The sequence below is a fragment of the Podarcis gaigeae genome, assembly GCF_964106915.1.
Source record: "Podarcis gaigeae genome assembly, chromosome: 3".
NCBI classification, from domain to species: Eukaryota; Metazoa; Chordata; class Lepidosauria; order Squamata; family Lacertidae; genus Podarcis; species Podarcis gaigeae.
The window spans coordinates 112,360,365-112,379,901 of NC_139680.1; the positions used below are offsets into that span (position 1 = coordinate 112,360,365).

General features: G+C 40.4%; 1 protein-coding gene and 1 long non-coding RNA gene across 4 annotated transcripts in view; one reads left to right on the plus strand and one right to left on the minus strand.

The window, feature by feature from the left end:
* Nucleotides 1–19,537, minus strand: part of FANCL (FA complementation group L) — a 44,019-nt gene that overhangs the window by 23,840 nt on the left and 642 nt on the right. Inside the window, exons 2-5 of one of the 3 annotated variants that reach the window (XM_083733689.1) lie at nucleotides 12,463–12,521; nucleotides 7,145–7,205; nucleotides 5,699–5,755; nucleotides 1,148–1,245 (exon numbers count right to left, since the gene is read on the minus strand). In XM_083733689.1, the coding sequence (XP_083589815.1) occupies nucleotides 1,148–1,245; nucleotides 5,699–5,755; nucleotides 7,145–7,205; nucleotides 12,463–12,521 (275 nt within the window). The remainder of the gene's footprint in view (nucleotides 1–1,147; nucleotides 1,246–5,698; nucleotides 5,756–7,144; nucleotides 7,206–12,462; nucleotides 12,522–19,537) is intronic. The other 2 variants (XM_083733690.1, XM_083733691.1) reach the window with 2 other exon arrangements.
* LOC310842252 lies at nucleotides 6,782–17,918 on the plus strand. The gene is made up of 3 exons (XR_014563043.1): nucleotides 6,782–7,039; nucleotides 12,944–13,696; nucleotides 13,778–17,918. It is a non-coding gene; the product is annotated as an uncharacterized lncRNA (long non-coding RNA).

The window sequence follows — 19,537 nt, forward strand, 5'->3', positions numbered from 1 at the left end:
TGGGTTGCCATATGCCTGGATTTTCCTGGACCTTTTGCCAATTTACGCCCAGACACTGCTTCCGAACTGCAGTATTCCAGGTATATCCAGGAAAATCAAGACATATGGCAACCCTAGCAGAAACAGTGTCCACCACTTCCTCCTTCCCCATTCACAGGGTTGTAATAAAGGAAATTGTATTGTGCGTAAACTGACTAACATAGGTCCATTAATTCTGACTCCAAGTAAAAGTTAGTTGAATACAACCCACAGAGTCCTTCTCCATGCAATACATAATTATTACCCCATGGTTCCAGATAAGGATTCAAGGTGCAGATCTCTGCAATAGCAAATGAAGAGGGGTGTGTGAAGGGTGGGATTCTGTGGGGGCTCTGTACCATGAGTTGTTTTTCTCTATGTCAGCCAGGTTTGTGACAAGTGATTTCTGTCCATGGGAGGGCATTAATAAATGTTACTTGTACAGATGGATTTGGAGATCCAGAGGTTACCCCTTGCTTTCTCCTATGTGCATTTTGCTACCCACTCACTACCTTTGTGGTTCCACAGAGCTGCTTTGGAGGTTGCCACCCTTCCCCAGCCAATTGATACAGGCAGGAAGATAAAGCCTTGTAGCTTCTATCAGGGCACAGCATGATGTACCTCCTCCAAGAATGAAGTGAGTACTCCTGTGTAACCAGGATAGCGTTTTGCATCTGTTATTCTGGAAGATATCCTTCCTCTGTCTACCCTATAATAATCAGGGAAGAGGGAAAATAAGAGTAAAGCTCTGACTTTCTCAATTTGTCCTTTCTCAATTTTTTTTAATTTTTTTTATTTTGCTTTTTAAGGAAACCAGCAAAAAAAAAAATGGAGTCAAAGACTAGTTACCCTAACTGGCCTGAGGGGAATCCCAATTGCATACTACATAAACTCTGTGGAAGAGACTTTCAATTGTAAACAAGATTTGACCTGTAGGTTCTTCTTAAGACCTTTTAAAAAATCTATGTTAAGAACTTAATTAAAGGTTAGTTATAATAACAAAAGCTATTTAAACACAAGTTGTATTTAACCCATTAGTGAAACCTGAAAAATACTATTTCTTCAGGAACAAGCATGTTAAATTTACTAAACAATTTATTCAAGATCACAGTTATTAAACATGGCATACTTATTCCATCCCAAAGTTTCTATATCTCCGATGACACCAGAGTAATAGTGTGGAGATGGAGGCGCATGAACTTCTTGTGTGTTTTTCAAAGCAACTTCCTGTTGAAAAATATAGCATCTTATATGTTTGTCAAGTGTTAAACAACTTAGAAATATATATATACTGATTGTATACATTCAGATGAATCCTAATCCAGTGATGGCTAACAATGCAAATCTATATGTCTATTTAAAAGACACTCATAATTAAAATGAGTTTCCTTGTTTTCAGCAAGGCTTATGGATGCAATCTTATACACATTTACTCAGAAGTTTCGGTGTATTCGATGGAACTTACACTGAGGTAAGTGTGTGAAGGCTATGGACACTTACTTGCTAGAGTTTGATTCCTCTACACCTCAAGCCTTGCTGGCAGGGCCTTGTCAGCACCACAGAACTGGTCCCTTCCTGCTTCTCCAGTGCTCAGCTCATGGCTTAGCCTGGTTGATCAGGTATGCCTGGAGTGGATTCCAAGCACCTCATGGAGGACAGACCCGTAGTAGTAGCTGACACCACAACTCCCACAGGGCTTGCTCCAGGAGCACTGAGGAACAGACTCTGCTTGAACAGCCTCTCCAGAATAAAACTATTTTACCCCATCAGCCTCCCCTTTTTCTCCCAATAACTCTTGTACTCTTTGCACCCAAAGTCTAGGAACCCCGTTTCTTTCTTCTCACCCAAATTTTGTTACTACCCAATTTGCTCTCTTTTGCTCCTTCTTTGTGCCTTCCGTTTCCACAAAACATGGTTGGGATCAGGACACAGATTTTGTCTTCTGAAGTTTACAAATTATTCCCTATACAGTGGTACCTTGGTTCTCAAACTTAATCCATTCTGGGAGTCTGTTCGACTCCCGAAACCGTTCGAAAACCAAGGCGTGGCTTCTGATTGGCTGCAGGAGCTTTCTGCACTTAATCGGAAGCCACAGAAGCTGAGTTGGACATTTGGCTTCCGAAAAACGTTCGCAAACCGGAACATTTACTTACGGGTTTGCAGCGTTCAGGAGCCGATTTGTTTGACAACTAAGCCGTTCAGGAACCAAAATACCACTGTACATAAAAATGGCCAGATTCAAAGCATTCAAGGGGTGAGAACAGAGAACTAAGGAAAGAAAAGTATGGGAGGAGTTGGAGAATGACAATCTTCTCTGTCTCATTCCTTAAGCAAAGGAAAAAGGAAGAACCAAGATAGCATATCCTTTCTCCTTTTAACAAGAAAAATGTGATGTGTGCCTTAACAGTAAATAAAGGAAAGTCTGGGCATTGAGGCTTCAGTTCTGTACACTTTGGAGTAAATCCAATTGAACTCACTGTGACTTGCTTCTGAGTAGACATGTACAAGATAACACCATATCATAATTGCTCATTTGACAGCACAGTGTGCACTGTCTTCTGCGTAGATCTGCATTGGTTTTATACCATATAAAATTCATAATAGTTTTTTTTCATTATGTATTTTCTCAATTAATGAAGCCTAAAATTGCAACAATTGGAATGATGGGGTTTGCATTTTCATTTTATTTTTTATTTTTTTGAGGTTAAAAGGGGGTCCTCATACTAATAAAGGTTGGGTCCATTAAACTGCTTTTGAACCCTCTGGTAGAAATCTCTCCACATTTTTAATCAGGCATTGTCAATGCATGTATGAATACAAATTTGAAGCATGCCTCAGAGATTTTAAAAATATGAGAACACTCAAACACTCTGACTAGAAGGACACCGTGAAGAGAAAGGGATACATAAAACCTATGTCTAGTGGAACTACCTATTAAAAAAATTCACAACCACTGACCAAGTTCCTTCTGGAAATATACTCCAGTATGATTCAGAAAACGAAGCTCAGAGCTATCAAAAAGTTTAATATAAGACATCCTAAAAAATGAAGAGTAGTATGATAGAAACATCATGACAGTTTCCAACTTTATTTCCAACTACAGGTTCTAAGAGCTTATCAGGTGATAAATCTCAGCCTTTCACCTTGCCACAATCTACTGGCAGCAGAACAACGAACTGTCCACACCAAATGGATTGCAAATGATAGCCTTGCTGCATGAGTTAGCTGTGGTTTTTGTCTTTTTGAAACAGAAAAATAAAAAAGATCTGTGTGCTCCAGAGCTCAGGAAGGGGAGGAAACACTCTTAGGGTAAAAAAGAGAAGAAGAAAAATCATGAAATGGTAGAATTTTTGCCGGGAGAGGGAAAGAAAACATGAAATCCTTGCTGGTGTCTGCAGTTTTCTTTTTAAAAGGGTTACATGGGCACGTACGCACTTGAGTGGCACAATGAGAGAGCAATCAACCTCTAAAAGAAATTATAAGAAGTCATAAAATAGTGCAGATATGAAGGAAATTATGCTGCTCATCAGTAGACAGTCAGAAGCACTATCCAAGAGGTGCCCTCATGTAGCAGTATCATTTTGCACAGCATTTGCAGAAGAAATGCACAAAAGCGTATCATTTAACCTACAACAAAATATTGTTGCCTGAGTGCTGGAAAAATATGATATGCTACTCAAGAAGAATCTGGATCTTCTGCAACAAGTGTATAACTGCTGCACATTCACTGTGGTAAAAATTATAGTCTAAAAAAGCCCTCAGCACTAAACATTTTCAGCAAACAGGAAAAATATTTAAAGAAAAGCAAGTTCAAACAAAGTGTGTATGTACTTTCAATTGTACTCAAAAAACAACAACAGTGTCATAGAGAGCCTCTTTAGATCCAGCTGAAAATAGCTCAGGTTTCTCCAAAATATCCAAATCCCCAGGTTCTGAAATTTAACATTTTCACAGGAATGAAACTGTGGTTCTTTTGAAGTTGCAACTGGATTTCACCTTGCAATGGTCGGTTCCTATTGCATTTCTGCTTGGCAAGTTATAAATCAGAAACCATGGCCATGGTAAAATCAGAACAAAATAAAGCATGCCTCTCATTTTTTAGCTCTGGAATCACCTTTATGATGGATATATAGGCAATAAAGAGATATTCTTACACTAGTAATACTGTGCTGCACATGACATACCCAAGAACTTAAATAGGCAGGTAAATTAATGGATGCACATTGCCTCATATTCCTCCTTTATGGCCAGCAATGAAGTTAAGAGGTAACCGCTTTCCTCCCTTCTAGTCTGAAAGATATTCAGATAAGGTAGATTCTGCCTATTCAAACAAGCCCTATGCAGGGGTTACCAATCCAAGAAATAAACACATGAGGGGCACAACGGGGATGACCACACTAGCTATGCCTCCTCTGTCATTGTTTTTCCACTCTGTGTTTAGAAGGTTCTAAAATGTATGAGTCTCCACAAATCAAAAAGGCTCTCTTCTTCAAACAGCCATCTTCCACAAATTTGAAGGTAATGAAAACAGCGAAGAGGTTTGCAAATGTATGGAACATTGTTTTAACTGAGTGTTGAGTTAGACATAGACAAATAGTCCAGGGCAAAGTCAAATCAGTCAATTTTGATGCGGACTGGTTCTCACTTTTTTAAAAATTATATAAATAGGGTCATACAAGCATTCCTCCCATGAGTCACTCATCATTGTGGTTGGGGTCTAAAGACTCTTCTTAAAATTTGTGCTACTGTATATGTAACTGCATCTCTGTAATTAGATTTTTTTCCTGAATATGCTCCATGTATGGTTCTTGTCAGGGAACTGCCATCAGAAGGGCAGGTGGTGGAAGGGCTCACGGAGGCTAGGAGAGACTCAGCAGCAGAGGAGGGAACCAGCAGGGGGAGAGAAGGAGCTCCGAGGGAAAGTGAGTCGGAGAGATGGCTCAGGGACACTTCCAGCGAAAACAGTGGGGAAGTTTCAGGACCTCCTATAGGGACACCCACCCCTCGCCGGAAACTGTCGCGCCGAGAATCCAGAAGACGCGTTTCCGTTAAGGAGCTTTTATGTTGGAAGAGATTCCACAAACGCCCACTGTCGGATTCTGCCAGCGATTGAGGGAGTCATGCTTAAGGGGCTCCGCTATAGACAGAGCTTTGATAATCAGGCCAAACTCTGAGGGACTAAGATTTTACGCACAAGCAGCTCATCATCTCATCACAGTTCTGCTATTGCTTACATGGTTATGTGTCAGTTTGTACATATCTTTCTGACAAATCAATTTTTAAAAGTGGAAAAACAAAAATAACAAAGGGAGTAAAATCAGCACACTCATTCCCACTGCTCCCTCTCATGTGTTTACTTGGAGGCTTTTGTAACATGACATAGTATAATACAAGGATAATAAAAGGCTACATTTGAAAAGGAGTAACTTAAAACAGTTGCATTTGGAAAACCGTAGCCTAGTTTCTAAGTAGTACTGTAACTTGTAAAAAGAGGTTACATAAGCAATAGTATTGGCCATTACATTGCAGATACAACACAATTCCAGAAGAATCATATGAAAAACTGCAATTGTTATGGAAGATTAGCAAATAGGGTATCTTGCTTATTATACAAGTAAGTAAAATTAAACAGTAAGAAGACAAATTAGGATCACTAATCCTCTGTAATATAGTTCCTCACCAAAACAGTCTTCAACTCCACCATGAAACTGACTAGATCCGAAGAGTGCTGCAACCGCTGAAAAACACATTTCTTTTTGTTAATTATTTCATGTAATGCTTTGTGCTAATATTATTGCATTGGCCTGTTTTTTATCATATAGCATATGAGTGATACCATTAAAGCTAGACAGGACTCCATTTTGCAGCAAGTGAGAAATAAAAAATGACCCCATGGCTTCAACATTTCAAGAAAAATAACATCTCTACACACAAACCCCCAAATCTCTTCTGAAGGGTTTCCAAGAAAGTCTCTCACTCAACACAGAAACATGCCTTGTACCAAGTCAGAACATTGGTCCACCTAGCTCAGTATTGTCTGGCTGTGGCTCTCCAAGATTTCAGAGAAGTCTTCTTCCAGCCCTACCAGGAGATGCCTAGGACCTTCTGTGTGCAAAGCAAAGGCTCTACCACTGAGCTACAGCCCTTCCTCCTATTGTAGAAAACCTTTAGTGAAGCAGATGACTACATGGCCATGACTTTGTTCCCACATTGTCCTCCCATTATCCTCAGAAGTCAGAATGCCAGAGCTCTCAAAGAAAGACTATCAGTCAACCAAGCTTGGAGTAAATTCTTCTCCCTATCTAAAAGGAAGAACACTCCATAAGACTTCATTGTAGGATTCAGCTTCCCCTACTCAGGGTCAGGGTCATAAGCAGACTCACTTTTGATGTGATCTGAAAATTAATTTACTTTGAAGCATTTCTACAGAAGACAACAGAGTTGCTTTAAATATATACCATATTTTTCGCCCTATAGGACGCACTTTTCCCCCTCCAAAAATGAAGGGGAAATGTGTGTGCGTCCTATGGGGCGAATGCAGGCTTTCGCTGAAGCCTGGAGAGCGAGAGGGGTCGGTGACCACCGACCCCTCTCCCTCTCCAGGCTTCAGGAAGCTCTGCGCAACCCTTGGGAGACCGGCTCGAAGCCACGCCGGGCTCCGAAGGGTCGCGCAGAGCTGCCTGCGCTCCTGGGGGTCGCTCAGCTCTGCACGACCCTACGGAGCCCGGCGTGAAGCCGCGCCAGGCTCCGAAGGGTTGCGCAGAACTGCCTGCATTCCGAAGCCTGGGGCGTGCTGAAGAGAGCACCCGGGCTTCACGCAGCTCTCCGCAAGCCTGGGGAGGCAGCGCGGCTCCCTAGGCCTGCAGGTAGCAGGGTGTTCTGGGGGCTGGGGAAGCTCGGGCTTCCCCCGCGCCAGCCCCGCGCCTGGGGGGGAAATATTTTTTTTTCTTTATTTCCCCCCCCCCCCATAAAAACTAGGTGCGTCCTATGGGGCAGTGCATCTAATGGGGCGAAAAATACGGTACTTACAAGCAAATGGGTTGTAGGCTACAGGCCTTCTCAAGTATTTATAACATCACTAGCTACTGGAATTCGGTAAGTTCAGCAAAACGTTTCACAAACATACCTGTTTTAGAATTTGCTGGTATCCATCCAACAACTTTTTCAAATACCAGCTACACTGTATCCTACAAAATATAAAATAATCCATATGAAGTAAACTGGAAGACTAACGTTAAAATGAGTGCTTTATGGTAGTTTCATGTACACAGAAAGGAAAACATAACACACACAAAAACATATCCTTTATTTTAAGAAATTTTAGTTTCTTGTCTGCTATGTCATCTACCATAATACATGAATTTCAAATGCATACGTTTACCAAATATGCTCTATAAAAATGCCTAATATTCTCTGGAACAGAGTGCTGTATTATCCCAAAGGAAATGCTATTTTCAATGCACTTTATAAAGGTGCATGGTAACTGAAGTATGAAATATAACAAACTGTAACAGATTTTTAAACTTTCAATTAGCTAACACATTTTTTTATTATTAAGCTTCACTTTCCTCTATTAAGCTTCAAAAGAGTGGATAGTGTTAGAATCAAAGTACAGTGGTGTTTCAGGTTACAGACACTTCAGGTTACAGACTCCACTAACCCAGAAATAGTACCTCGGGTTAAGAACTTTGCTTCAGGATGAGAACAGAAATTGCGTGGCGGCAGCAGGAGGCCCCATTAGCTAAAGTGGTACCTCAGGTTAAGAACGGACCTCCAGAACAAATTACGTTCTTAACCCAAGGTACCACTGTAGCAGTACACTGGAAAACACATTTCTGATTGTAATATAATTTCAGAAAGCCTGATTCTCTAACCTAAATCTACCATACAGTGGTACCTCAGGTTACATAAGCTTCAGGTTGCATACACTTCAGGTTACAGACTCAGCTAACCCAGAAATAGTACCTTGGGTTAAGAACTTTGCTTCAGGATGAGAACAGAAATCGTGCAGTGGCAGCAGGAAGCCCCATTAGCTAAAGTGGTGCTTCAGGTTAAGAACAGTTTCAGGTTAAGAACAGACCTCCAGAACGAATTAAGATCTTAACCCGAGGTACCACTGTACTTGGTGGAGGTAATTTCCAATTCTGACTCTCTGATCACAAGGTTGCAAAACTTAGCATAATTATAACAAAACATGAGGAAAACCAGTCTAAAATACCTGTATTTTTCCATGTATAAATTTTGAACCCAAAATTTAGAAATTTAGAAGTTGCCAACCACAATCCGTAGTTTTTAAAAAATACTGGGGCAAAAATGCTTTCTTCTTGTCTCCACTGAAACTATTTGCCTTTTTTTGTAATTTATTTATGAGAGCTTTAACCCTGATCTTAAGCAAGTAAGCAAGCAAAAAGCTCTGAGGGGCTTGGGGAGATCAATACAGTGGTACCTCGGGTTACGAACTTAATTCGTTTCAGAGGTCCGTTCTTAACCAGAATCATTCTTAACCTAAGGTACCACTTTAGCTAATGGGGCCCCCCGCTGCTACCACGCCACGTAATTTCTGTTCTCATCCTGGGGCAAAGTTCTTAACCTAAGGTACTACTTCCGGGTTGGCAGAGTTTGTAACCTGAAGTGTTGGTAATCCGAGGTGTTGGTAACCCGAGGTACCGCTGTAATAAGATAGCCCTTGACCTCAGGTGCAGTGGCATGGTGTGGGGGATGGTCACAGGGGCAGTTGCCCAGGGCACAAAATTGTTAGCGGAGCAAAATTTCAACACCCAGTGCTGCCTCAATACAGCTATGCACTTCCATCATTGGGCTCGGTTGAAAATGGCTTCTCCATGTGAACCATGAAGTGACCACTCCAGACAACAAAACACTTTCTTATTTCTGCAGCTGTGATCTCCTAGGTGATGTGGAAGCGGTTAGGCAGTTGAATGAGCATGAGTACTTCATCCATTTCCCTCCCTCCTACCCCCCTCCACATGGTCCTGGGCATTGGCAACCCATGCTATGCCACTGTACAATCCAAAAGATACAACACAAAAGGAAAAGGAATTAGAGAGGAAGAAAAGTTTTCGGTTACGAAGTTCTTGTAACAACTGCCATGAAAAATAGTTCAAAGAGCATGTGTTTTCATAGAATTGTAGAGTTGGAAGGGACCATGAGGGTCATCTCCTCCAACCCCCAGGAATGCAGGAATCATTTGCCCAATGGTGAGGCTTGAATTCATGACCCCGAGGTTAAGCGTCTCATGCTCTCCCCACTGAGTAATCAGAGTGGTTGGTTCTGTCACTCATGTTGGATGATGTCACTCTCTTGCCTGTCAAGATACTAAGGGAAGGGCAGTAGAAAAGCGGAATGTTGAGGAATTCTCAGTTACTCTTGCAGAAGTTCAAATGAAGCTTCCAAAACTCTGCCAGCAAGGAGAAACTGACTGGGAGGCCTGTGAAAATGAAACCAATGGTGGTATAGGATGAGGAGAGTTTTGCATATGGGACAGGAGGACATGATTTATTTATTTATTAGAAAACCACACATTATACATATGAATTCCGCCTCAGGGTGTCAGGGAACTTTCCTCTGAAGGCCTCAACAAGTGTGCTGTGATCCTTGGATGAAGGGCGGTATATAAATTTAATAAATAGAATAAAATAGAGTTCCATATAGAAATATAAAAATTGAAATATAAAAATTAAAGAAGCACAAATATTTAATCTTGTATGTATAAAATGTGGGTCAGAGATAACCATTTCCCTATAGAGAAGACAAGTCAAATGTAACTGCTGAGCCAATAGAATAGCCCTGCTTTCCGCCAATCTCTTTGCTAGAGTTTGATGGAATGGCTGCTGCCAGATGACAGCTGATGGAGGAATGAGTTGGTTTAACAGTAGAGCTGATAGTGGCCTTGCTTCTCTTTACTACTCTCTGGACCAGAGCTTTCCAAACTGTGTGTTGTGACATGTTAGTTTGGTAGCTGTAGCTGTATTGTGTGAACACTCCTCCCCCCGGGGCTGGAAAGGGGTTAGTTTAACCTCCGGTTTGCTAGTAAAACTGGATTACTGTATTGGGAATTGATGCAGTAAAAAGTGTGTCACTAACATGAAAAGTTTGAAAAGCTCTGCTCTGGATGTTTGTGTGCACCTTGTACAGTACTATTATACTGTTTTTCATCTCAAATATAAATACCAAGGTGGTTCACAAAAAAATTGAACATTAAAATACCACAGTGCCACAAGCTTAATAAAATAAAATAGAAATATTAATCACAGAAACCAGGAACTGGTATAATAGTCATGGAAATGCCCACTTGCTGGTGGAAACACCATGATTCACGGTTCTCTCCCTTCATCCTTTTCACTCTGTTGATGTTATCCAAGGTTCAGCTCTTGGATGTGCTCAACTGATAGTTCTTCTCATGGCAGCTTTATTTTGGTTTCAAACTTCTATACTGTGCTGGTGATATTCAGTTATATCATTCACTATGAACCATAAAACTTTTAAACAGGTATATATGTACTTAAACTAGATTAGGCCTATAACACTCAATGGATGTAAACAGATTTAGATAAGTATGCATGCTTAAAGTGTTTCACGGACAACAGCTTTAACTGATATAATAGCTTTGAGTTGCCTGATTGCACAGGATTCAGTACTGTATCTCAAACCGGCATTTTAAGATAAACATGCGTGAGTACTTCATTTATTGTAAACATCTAGGAAGGCATAATTAAAAAAGAGAAACAGAGCCACTGTTTACTGACCATTCAGTTTCACTTAAAGGGTTCATAACCTTCCTCATAACCTGGGTAACCAACCATTCCTATCAGCTTTTATTCCCATTATATTCATTGAATTGAAGCACAAATTCCATTCAACCTTTGCATCTCAAAGAACAATATATGTTTCAGAGCATGCAATGCACGCTTTAGGTGCTGAAACAAGAAACTGAGGGCGGTTCTTGTGTTTTATCAATAACTTCATAAAAGAAGCACAAACCTTAACACCTTTCTGCAAGCCAAATTAGCTTTCTGAAATTTTCTACAGCCCTGGACGAACTCAGACAGACTGAAATGATATTAGCATAATCCACAGTTGACAGAGGGCAGGGGAGGAACCTTTTTCAACCCAAGGGTCACATTCTCTCAAGGACCTTCCGGGATGGCATATCAGTAATGGGTGGATCCAGAAACTAAAGTGTGGAAAGTAACAGATTCTTACCCTTTGCGCAGTAGGCTACATTCAACCATGTAAAAGCCAGCGGTACGTACACACACACATACACACTGGAATCACCTTTGGAATCACTGACTTTTTTGTATGAAGGCTTCTCTGATACAGGAGTGTACAATAGTGCAGGCAGCGAAGGGTGTATGCCCTTGCACATTTGCGGGTATGAAAGCTATGGAAACAATACTTGCACACATGTTCAATCCCTGCCCCAAGCAGAATTACTCACTTGTAAACCTTTTTACAGGATAAAGCCACGTAATCCAAATTATTCTACTGAAGAGAATTGAACAAGCTGTACCATGATAAACATAGCTCCACATAATTCAAGAAAGTGAGATAAATCTCATAAGGTAAAGGGGAGGGAAAAGCACACACAGAATTATCAGTCAAACTGTGCTGGGCGCAAGTTTCTGTCTGAAATGCACGGAATATGATTTTCAATCAAAGCATGATGCAAAACCTGAGTGTTCTCAAGAGAAAAATTGTGATCGTCACACTCCCCCACCTGTCTCTAGCTGTAACATCTCTGATCTAATGGATACCAGTTCAAAATGTATGACAGCCACTTTCAATTTAAGCATGCTGCAGCTCCCAGATTATGATGATCAGTTGGTGTGAAACAATTTCTATATACAAAATCCCACTCATTTGCATGTGTCACCACAAACCCACCTAATTTGGGATCTGCATGACATGCAAGTCAGTATAGTTGCCATCTGAATATATTATGAGCCATATTTTACTGGAGGTGTGTGCACCACAGCATCTCTGTCCCCCAATGGTTGGGGATAGTGCCAACTGAAGCCTCAGTACTTTACTGAATACCTACAATGCCACTTCCTTGGCTAGTTCACTTAAGACATTTCAGCTTTGCAACAGTCACTGATTGTCCAAGTATAACCCCAATATGATTACTTTCAGACCAAATTCAACTTTACATTCTTCTGTGGTTGTTCCCTGGTCTGCAGAATCAAAAAATACTTGCTCATTTTCCTACATTTTTCCATGCTCTTCCTTGACTGGTTCCACTAAATCTTACTGGTGTCAAAGTTAATTAGCAACAATCATTTAACAACTAAAATTGCCGATACTCTGGAAATCTCTTCAAACTGTAAGAGCCATCACTACTTCTCACACAAGACATATTATTAAAAATGAAAAGGTTATCTTGCAATATAGCAAAAATATATTTTAAAAAATCATGCACCTTACCTGGCATTTTTCAACTGAAGATCCGATGGTAACAATATCCTTACGTGAAAGTCTCTGCCCTGGAAAAGTAGCATCTCATTAGGTAGAATATCTACAAATATATCAACTTAGCACAGCTGGAATGCTAAGGCATATCTAAGAATTTTTTAAAAGTAGACTTTGACCTATTTTTTTACTATTTTTTTTTACTAGTTTACAGCTCAAAGCCTTAGGCAATGAAATAATAGAAAAAATTTGGCCAAATACAAAAAAAAAAATGTGGCTACTGCTGGATAAGAGGTCAGTACAAGGCAGCAGGAGCAACTTGACCAACACCAAGTCATGAGGGAAACATAGTAAGAACCAGAATAAGCATACAATATTAAAAGCTGCAACAGAAGGTTGCGCACCTTCCAGAACAAGTGTGGAAAGCCATGCAGAGGAACAAGGATCACTAAAAATTGCAGTATCCCCTTTCTTCAGGGAGTCTGCTAGATTGGAGTTATTTCCATGTACAGTACAGAAGCCCTTCCATTTGTAGAATGGTTTCAATACAATATAATGACGTTCTCAGTGCCTTTCCACACAATTAAGTTACGTTTGTTGATCTATTTATTATCTGTACTATATCACCCATCTTCTCTCAAAACATGCTCTTGTTGTAGAGATGTTTTCTTTTCCAAGCAGTCAGAGTGCAGTATTTTATATCTGGGAACATGCATTACTTCCCATTGCTATTGGTTCAGAATTGGAAACAATGAGCTGAATTAGGGCCTGGATGCAGTGGTGAAATGGATGAGGGTCAACAGACTGAAGCTGAATCCTGCTAAGACGGAAGCACTGTGGTTAAGTGTTTTCCAGATTGGAGAATTGGAGAGCCTAGATGGGCTGACACTCCCAGTGAAAAAACAACAGGTATGCAGCTCAGGGATGCTCTTGGAACTATTTTTGGCCAGGTAGTCTGTGGCAAAAAGCACTTATCATCAGTTTCAGCTGCTACATCAGCTGCACCTTCTCCTAGACAGGGATAACTTGATCACTGTGACACAAGCACTGGCAACCTCACGTTTGGCCTACTGTAATGTGCTCTGTGTGAGGCTTCCTTGGCAGTTGGTCAGGAGGCTACTGCTTACGCAGAATACTGCAGCCTGGGTGCTAAGTGGTGCTCTTTATCAGGCACATGTCACACCAGGGCTGAGGAATCTGCTCTGGTTGCTTTAAAGCCACTTTAAAGCTTGCGATACTTCCATATAAAGCCTTAAATAACCGTGGACCAGATTACCTGAAAAACCTCAATAAGGTTTTTTAATAATTACCTGAAAAAGCCCTAAATAAGCCCTAAATAACCGTGGACCAGATTACCTGAAAAACTGCCTTCCTCTTCACTGGTAAGGGCACTACAATCATCTAATGGAACTTGGTTCATTTTGCTGTGGCCTGACAATTATCAGCATGAGGTAACAGAAGGAGGCTTTTTCATATTTCAACAGAGAGGGCATGCCATAACACTGTTGGCAGCAATAGAATGCCTTCCCTGTTGAAACAGGAGGCCCCATCAGCTTTAGATAAGCAGTCCACTGAATTGAACTTCTGATTTTACAGTTTTAACTGTGCTTTTAAGTGGTTTTCTTAAACTTTTTATAGTTCAAAACTACTTAGAAATTTGTCATATAAGCGGTCTATAAATAAGTGGTTGATGTGGAAAATGCAGGTGTGCAAGTATTACAGACACTTCAGATTTTTGCACCACTGTGTGATCTTCTTTTATTTACTTCCTAACCCCAACTGCCCCATGGTTTTAAATGTTTGGAGTTAAAAAATCTTAAATTCTTTGGAAGTTGCACAAGATAACGCTCTTTTTAAAGTGAAGGCAGAAGACAGAAATAGTAGCAGTTATTCTCTCTCCCTCCCAAGCCCCACATCACATTGAAGGGACATCAATCCATTGCCAGATTGAATACTGTAGAAAAATCTTACAACGGTTGAGATGTGGTTGGGAAACATTTTGCCTCTCATTGTGTGGAAAGGCCATATCTTAATATAGCCCACATTCTTTTATCTCTCTATAATATTGAAGTGATTCAGGCAAGTCTGCTTCACTTCTCATAAAATCAATAGGAGTGTCTTTCCCCCTTTCCCTTTTTAAGTGGCTTGCATTATTCAGAATTCTTACAGGATGAGAACTCAAGCATGTACAATACAACATAGTGATGTCCACACTGTGGATCAGGAGCCAGATTTCTTAATTTGCCAAGCAGAATGAGAAACTATACTGACAGAAATGTAAAAATTCTGGAAATGTTGAAGTCATAGAGGGAAACAAATGAAAATGGGGGACTATGGAAATGTTGGTGGAAACTGAAATAAATGCAAGTAGCATAATTTTCAACATTTTTGAAATAAAATTGTACTATTTGGTATGCTTATGAAATTTAGGCTGCAAATCCTATACCTTTAAAAAATGAATGCTTGCACAAGAGAAGTATTTAATTGATTAAGTTGCTGATGCCTGGAAGTTCTGGGCTAGGAGTATATAGCTCTTCTGCAATTTGAATTATAAATACTAACATTTACAGAAGACTTGGATATCTTGAAGTTTGTCTTACTTCATACTGAAGTAGCAGACATAGTAATAGGATTGCACTATTACAGAGCAATCCTACTTATGCTTACTCAGAAGGCCCATGCTCTTTAATGGAACTTACTCCCATAAAAACATATATAGGTTTGCAGTGCCTCCTGACCATTTTATCCTCCAGCAAGGCAGGACAAGGAGCTGCTTGTTTCAGAGTATGTAGCAGGGTGCCCTGTCACAATGGATTTGAGGAGAGGTAAAAAGGTCATTCCCAAGAAAGAAGTCAGGTCAAAAGGACAGACATAGGACACTTGCTTCTAGCATATCTTAAATTAGATCCAAGTTTATCCAAAGACAAACATCACTTCAGAAGCAATCAAGGACATTTTTGCCTCTCTCATGAAAATGGAAGCACCCTTTAGGTGCTAGAAATAGTAATGGGTTTGAATGACATATATATCTATAGCATAGATGGAAATTATTATTCTCTAATGCTGAAAATTGACTTACATAAAAACCTTCATATTATACATTCTGGCTAAAATTTTACTCATTGCAAATGGGTGGGGGTGTCATATTTTTTTCAGTGTTTTCCCCAATTTACACAGTTTTTCACTTGAAAACCTGGGGCGGGGAATCCAAAGAAAAAGTCCCATGCTCTAGTTTTTTTCCTAGTCTACTGTGCTTCGTCTTCAATTGTTAAATTGGAAAAATGAATTCAATTAGAGTTGACCAATATGCATGCTTGCAGTTACTGTTAGCTTTCTGGCAGGTCTTTCCTTATGTTGTTACTTAGCATTCTTACACCCTCCAGTCATTGAAGGCAAGTTTTTCTATTAGCAAGGGCAGCTAGCATACACCAAGTTTTGCTTCTTCTGACATGCTTATGAAACCCTCCCGCTTTTCACAACCACCGGGGGAGTGAATCTAAAAGATGCAAAGGGTTAAGACGCATGCCTAGGATACTAACCATGCTGGGCAACCAAGTAATACATGTAGAATCCTCACTGTTCAAGGATGCAGCCAGTCAGCCATGCCCTCTTCTGGGATGCTATATTTCAGCACCATTCCGCATTTGCTTAGCCTTTACTGGACTGTTTTTGGGTTCTCTTTCTGCCCCCTGAAGCTTTTCTCTAGGTCTGCATACCATGGGGTTCCCTCAAGTCTTCTGACACCTTTCTCTTATACATAGGAGGTACCATTTTGACCACATTTGGATCCATTCATTGAGAATGAGTTCACTCTTACTATATAGAATTCCATGTAGACTATTCCACAAATGGGAAAACACATTAATTTGCATGGAAGCTAAAGCAGGATCTTGTTTCAATTTTCCTATGATGTGCAAGAGCTGTAGGCCACTGAATGACCTATAATAGAGCATTTGCATATTGCAAATATTATTTATTTATTTGATACACTGGGTTTTTGACAAGGCAGTCAGGGAGGCTTACAATTCTCCCATCCAGTGGTCAGCAGATGGTAAAAAACACCACAGACTCCCTCTCCCAGCACTCTTCTTCGTTTTCACAGAGGGACTGGCAGAGGCCCTGATGGTGTATTTGCCTCCCTTCCTCTCTTCACTCTCAAGAGAGAAGAATAGTGTCCATACATAGAAATAGCTATAAAAAATTCTGTCATTTCTTGAACCTTGTGTGGTTCCATGTGGTCTAACATTCTAACTGGAAAATCAACTAAAGTTGGTTAATAATTTCATGACTTGCATTGGTCAAGGCCTGTAGTTTGCACTCACCTTTTAGCAAGTTACCAGGACTCCCCAGAGCACACATTTTGTCTTGGCTAAAGCAGTGTGAAATGTTATGGGCAGAAAGGATCTTCTTTCTAATAAGGACTAATTTCTAATCAGTTCCACTCTAGCATCTGATGAAGTAGGTAATTGCCTACAAAAGCTCATGCTGTTTCAGTAAAATAATTTCAGTTCATCTTAAAGGTGTAACTGTACTCTTTCAATTAAGTATCATAATAAGGGATGCTATTGGCCAAATTTGGGAAACAAATGAAGGTGTCAAGTCTCCCCAACACAGTTCATAAATCTCTGATCAGGGAAGTATTTTAACTAAGTTTAGAAGCAGTTATCATAGTTATTAATTATTTTCCGCATTTGTACAAAGGAACGGACATTTCAAGAAACTGTCATAATGAAGAATACAGAAACACAATTAATGTACCCCATAACCTTTACCTTCATAGTATATTGTAACTCTCACTTCTATTACATTTAAATGGCCTTTTTTATAAAATAAAAAGCAGATGTAATTCTGACCTTTTGTAAAGGTCAAATAACTATGATTCAGTGTTTCATTAAAGTACTGAAAGGTACTTTAAAAAGCACCTTTAAAAAGAAAATCTCCTACAGAAAAATATGGTGCCATACGCAAATGTTGTAAATTCAAGATATAAAATAGCTTTGATAACTCTGCTTTAACTGGGGGTGAAGGGGTGTTGCTTTCTTTTCCCCCTATCTTCTCTTTGTACATTCGACAGCACTTTGTGTGCAGCCAGCTACTCCTTTGCTTAAACATAATTTCTCAAGAAAGTTCTGTTTCAGATAATACAGCTGTCAGTGCATTAACGATTTTAAGGGTGGAATCCTGTGCCTACTGAATTCAATTGCAAAGCTCACCCCAATTTTAATGCAGTTTGAAGAGATATGGTCCATTCTGCCACCTCATTCTGTTGCATCTTTCTTACAGAAGAAGGCTCTGCTCCAGTTGCCCTGATACTACAGAACAGAAAGGAAGCATACTCTAGCCTCCAACATCAGCCAGGGGGTCAAGCTCCACTGGGTCAGTTGCAGCACTTCTATCCAGTCAAAACCATCAGGAAGGTCAGCCTGGCAGCAACTGGTTAAAGAACTTATTTTGCAGCTCACTTCTTTGTTCTGGCATCCTCAGACTTGTATCCATTTCTCTCCATGCGCCTTATTAGAGTGTGTGTGTGTGTGTGTGTGTGTGTGTGTGTGTTGTTTTTAACTGTAACCACCCTTTTGGCAGGCAAGACTACATTTTAACACTAACAGCATTGTTAACTGTGGTTATTTAAAATGTAGCTTAATGTATTTGTAAACTGCCTGGAATGGATCTGCATTCCCAAAAGGTGGAGCATAAATAACTACAATAATAACAAATAAATAAATTGAAAATTAAACAAGAGCTCTCTTCTTTCCTGCTCTAGTTATAGGAAGCCTACTTGTCCATCCAGCCCATCATTATTACCGTACTGTGAAAGTTACTAATATTTGTTTGTTAAACTGGATTGTGAGATGCAACTAATAAGGCATAGTAGTAGTAATAATGTTTGTATTTATTTAAGTTATATCCCAACCTTCCTCCCAAAGGAACCTAGGGTGGCAAAAACTTCTGTTATAAAAATGCATTTTAAAATGAAATAAAAATGTATTTAAAACATTCTAAAACTGGTAAAAAAAACAACAACAATACAGCATCTAAAACAATTTTGAAAAGATAGATATGTAACCAAATTATGTGTCTGTATAGTCCCGCCCAAACAGAAAAGGTTTCTGAAGGCAATGTAGTACCTGCCTAATGTCAACAGGCAGGGAGTTCCAAAGGTGGTGCCACACTACAATCATATACAGTGGTACCTCGGGTTAAGAACATAATTCGTTCTGGAGGTCTGTTCTTAACCTGAAACTGTTCTTAACCTAAAGCACCACTTTAGCTAATGGGGCCTCTTGCTGCCGCTGCAACGCCGCTGCACGATTTCTGTTCTCATCCTGAAACAAAGTTCTTAACCCGAGGTACTATTTCTGGATTAGCGGAGTCTGTAACCTGAAGCGTCTGTAACCTGAGGTACCACTGTATCAGATCAGGCAATTTGTTTATCTAACCTAAAGGATGATTATTTCAGATTTGCATTCAGATGCTTTGGGGGGGGGGGCGTGAGCTCGTCCTGCATGAATTCCCTCAAAAAAATTTAAGTCGCTTTGAGCTGCTGCGGCAACCCCTCCCCCCAAAAAAGACTGATAAATTTAATCAGCAACAATGTCATTAAACCATAATGACAACACAGAACTTTTCAGGTACCTTCAACTTTTTGAATCCATGGCGGATCCAAGGCAAGTCGCCATGGATTCCTGCGTTAGAAGAATCACAGAATTGGAAGGGGTGTCCGAGGGCCATCTAGTCCAACCCCTTGCAGTGCAGGGTGGTGGCCCACCTAGGGTTGGGCTAGATGACCCCTGTGCCCCATTTCCAGATTTACAGTTCTGATTCTGTGCAACAGGAGCACACACCTCCCCCAGCATGCACAGAATCAGAACTGTAAATCTGGAAATGAGGTCAATGGGTTGGACTAGATGGCCCTCGGACACCCCTTCCAATTCTGTGATTCTTCTAACGCAGGAATCCATGGCGACTTGCCTTGGATCCGCGACCACCAAGCTGAAGAAGCCAGCGGCTCTCAGGCAGAGAAATGCTTCCCCACACCTTTTAAGCCTATTACGAAGCCTGCTCTTCCGCCTTCCCCTATGCCTCGAGA